General features: G+C 55.0%; 1 protein-coding gene across 1 annotated transcript in view; it reads right to left on the reverse strand.

Annotated features, from left to right (window-relative positions):
• The window catches only part of GAK (cyclin G associated kinase), a 19634-nt gene that overhangs the window by 2402 nt on the left and 13402 nt on the right, over positions 1-3830 (reverse strand). The window contains exons 4-7 of the mRNA XM_010834290.1: positions 3095-3168; positions 2459-2520; positions 1725-1784; positions 708-822 (exon numbers count right to left, since the gene is read on the reverse strand). Coding sequence (XP_010832592.1) covers positions 708-822; positions 1725-1784; positions 2459-2520; positions 3095-3168 — 311 coding nt within the window. The remainder of the gene's footprint in view (positions 1-707; positions 823-1724; positions 1785-2458; positions 2521-3094; positions 3169-3830) is intronic.

The following is a 3830-nucleotide window of genomic DNA, read 5'->3' on the forward strand; positions in this document are numbered from 1 at the left end:
CCTCCCTTCCGGGGAGCCCCCTGCCTCAGTCTCCCCGCTCTCCCCTGGCCTCGCGGCAGCCCCACGCACTACCAGTGGCGGATGGACAAGCAGAGCATCTGGCAGCCCCTGCCCGAGCTCCAGGCCCTCTGGCCAGTCCTCTGCGCCTGCCGGGCCTCAGAAGTGCTGCCCAGCTCCAAGAGCTGTCTTGCCCACACGGGCCCAGCACAGGGCAGAGGTTCAGTGGGGGGATGAGAGGAGCCCGACCTTCCAGGCGGGGACCCTGCTTCTGCCATCAACAGAAGCCTCACCTCTCCTGGGGAGCTGGGCACCACTGCCTGCCCGCTTGCCCACTCTGCCCCAAGAAGTTGTGAGAAAGCACCGGCTCCCCGCTGCTGTCAGTGGACAGAAGTCTTCCTCTCAGAGCACAGCAAGAGTGACCGCCTTGAGCTGGCGAGGGCGCAGGCCCACCTCTGCGGCCCCGCCCACCCCGCCCACTTCTGGCCACGGCTGCTGGCTGCTTCCTGCTGCCTGACCCCGAGGGCACAGCTGCCCCTCCGCAGCCCCAGCTCTGCTCTCAGCCAGGCACGGGGGTGTGGGGGATGCAGACACTCAGAGAGCTCCCGCCAGACGGAGCCACTCTCTCCCTGACAACCACTGCATCTCCGGAGAGGAGACCCCAGGAGCCATCCCGCCTGCTGGGTGGTGCCCAGCCGCAGGCACCTCACCTCTGCAGAGCTCCATGAGCAGCAGGAACTCCGCCTGCCCAGTGTCCGACTCCTCTTTTCCTATCGATGCTGCAGAACAAAACTGGACAATGTTTGGGTGGCCTGAAAGTTTTTTCTGCAGGTGTCTCGTTAAAGGAGAATGCGTAAGTCTGCATGTTTAAAAACAAATATATACATGACATTAAGAGACTGAAGCCAGAACACTAACTCCAACTAAGGACAATTTGAGTGCATGACCACAAAAACAGCATGGGGAGCGGGTGGAAGGCAGCCAGGAGGACAGGAAGACACGGGACACAAGGGAAGGGAAGGTGCTGAAAAAGCCCCCCCGCCCCCCTGCTGGCCACACACCTGGCCAGGGGCTGGGTGGGGTAGTAGGTAGAGGGTGTGGCGCAGGTGAGGCTGAAGGAGGCCGCAGGAAGCCCAGCGTGGTGAGGACCCTCAGGCCCGGGGCCTGGCAGGCTCACAGTGGACAGAGCTTCGAGATGGAGAACAGATTCTGACAGCAAAGGGCGAGACCCCAGTTCCAGGGGCACGCATGTGGGAATGGAGAGCCAAGCCAAACAAGCCCGCCGATCCAGGCTCCATGCAAGGACGCCCAGGGCCCCTGCCCTCTGGGAAGGGTGAAGGCACCAGGGGGCTGCTCAGAGGACAACACGGAGCCCACGGGAGCCAGGGCTGCCAGGGAGCTGAGGACAGAACCACTGGCTGGGAGTCGGGCACCACATGAGGTCACTGGGCAAGCGGCAGGGCGGAGGCAGGGAGCTGCCCACCCCCAGCTTGAGACCTCTTGGCAGGAATGACACTACTGCTCCCAATGCTGTACATCTCTTACCATTACTCTCAGAGTAAAGAACAAGGAAGAAAACTCCTTCCTACTAGACACGGGCTACGGGCAAGTCCAATGAAGCAAACACAGAGAGGGCGTCACTGGGCAGCGGGCAGCCGAGGGCAGCCACAGCTGGTGGTGGGCCTCCCGGCGGGCCCGGCTCGGGCTCAGTCCCTGGAAAAGGATACCATGAAACACACTTCCTGAATGATGGCTCTGTTCTTCTCCTCTTCGTTGGACAGCAGTCTCTGTAGCGGGAAACAGTGGAGAGGCAGAATTAAGGGCCTCACCTGTCTGCTCTCACTGAGCACAGAGCATCTAAGGGCTGCCCCCGCCTGACTGTGTGTTACCATCTGACCCACAGAGAAACCTGCCAGGTTAGAGGGCCTCAGAAATGGTCCTTTGTGATCCAAGGACGTAAGAAAAACTAAAAGCAGGAGGCTTCTCACCCAACAGGCTGGAGGAAAATGAGAGATGTGGGTCTACTTCGGGGCCCCGGAGTCCGAGTGCGCGCCCCAGCCCAGCCGCACCCCAAGACGGCCACTGCTACTGAGGCCAAACAGGCCGCCTGAGAGTCTCAGGACAGACCACGGGGCGCATGCAGCAGCCCACCCGAGAGTCCGGCTCACAGACCCACTGTGCACGTGCCACTTCACACGGCTGCTTTCACACGCCTGGTATGCCTGGAACCCTTACTCTGGCAGCTCTGACTCCCCTCCTCTGGCCTCCCCAAAGCTGAAACCCACAGCTTTCAAGTCCTCTGAGACTGCAGAAGAAACAAGTGTAACAAACAGACCCAGACTGTAAAAAAGAAACATCAACTAAAGGGGTTGGGGATAAACCTCTGGAAACAGTGTCACTTAAGAGATTTATTTCCTTTAAAACACAGGAAAACCCACAAAACCTTTGTCCCCTTTATTACCTTCAATGCATACTCTCTGCCACTTCCCAGATCTTGAGCTTCATACACAAATGCAAACCCTCCTGAAAATTAGAAAAACAGATATCAGGTTTATTTAACATTTAGCTTTAAAAATACCTTGACTGAGAAAGGTACAAACTGGACTGTGGCCAGCAGCCTGTGTCCCGCCGTGATGGCAGCCCTGGCTTACGTGACCGCCTTCTACACACCCTGTTCACAGGCAGAGACCAGGGCAAGAAAATCAACACAGTCGACGCCAGTTCTCTGGAAACAAGTGCCTCGTGTCACACACGCGTGGAGGAGACGACTCCTGACAGAAGGTTAACTCCACGTAAAACAAAACGTTAGCAAACCAAACCCAACGATGACAAGGAAGGGTGACACGTCACAACCAAGCGCAGCGGGTCTGACCGGCGCCTCCCACCGCTTCTAGTCCGAGTTCTTGGTCTTTTCTGGCTTCCTACAGGGAGAGATTCACCACGCAACTTAAAACTCTCAGCAAACGGGAGCAGAAGGACAGTGCCTCAGCCTGCTGAGGGCATCTCTGGAAGCCCCTCCGCGAACACCACACTCAGGGTGGGGGCCTGACGCTTCCCTCCAAGACCACGGCAAGGCAGGCATCAGGACTGTCCTCACCACTGCCATTCAGTACCACGCTGGAAGCGCTGGCCAGTGCGATCAGGCGAGAGAAGAGATAAAAGGCATCCAGACTGAAAAGAGACAACAAACAATGTGACTGTCTAGGTAGACAAGCTGATACCTACTCCTTCCAGCTACTATCAGTAATAACTGAGTTTAGAAAAGTTGTGGGATGTAAAAAAAAGTCAACCATTTTGACAAACCCTACGTTAGCCAAACAGTATGATCCATAAATGAAAAATATGATAAATGGACTTCATTAAAGATGGGTTTTTACTGGTTTTTGGAAACACTGTTGAGAGCTTGAAAAGATAAGTCCCTAACTGGACTTCGCAAATCACACATCTGGCAAAGGACCTCTATCCAGAAAATATACAGAAAATCCAAAGTTCAGTTCAACAGCATTTTAAGGGGCAAAATATATGAAAAGACGCTCAACCAAGATAAACAGGCGGCCAGTAACCACATGAAAAAACGTCATTATCCACCAGGGATAAGCACGTTTAAACCACAAGGGCACTACGATACACCTATTAGAGCATCTAGAAATTGTAAAACCAACCTACCAAATACTGATTGAGGTGTGGAGCAACTGCATGCTTATACAGTGCCCACAGGAATTCAGAACGGTATCATGATTTTGGAAGACACTTTGCAGAGTTCTTCAAAAGCTAAACACACACCAACTCTACAGCTCGGCCATCACATTGTGAGTATTTACCCACGAAAAATA

The sequence above is a fragment of the Bison bison genome, unplaced genomic scaffold, assembly GCF_000754665.1.
Source record: "Bison bison bison isolate TAMUID 2011002044 unplaced genomic scaffold, Bison_UMD1.0 scf7180017845407, whole genome shotgun sequence".
NCBI classification, from domain to species: Eukaryota; Metazoa; Chordata; class Mammalia; order Artiodactyla; family Bovidae; genus Bison; species Bison bison.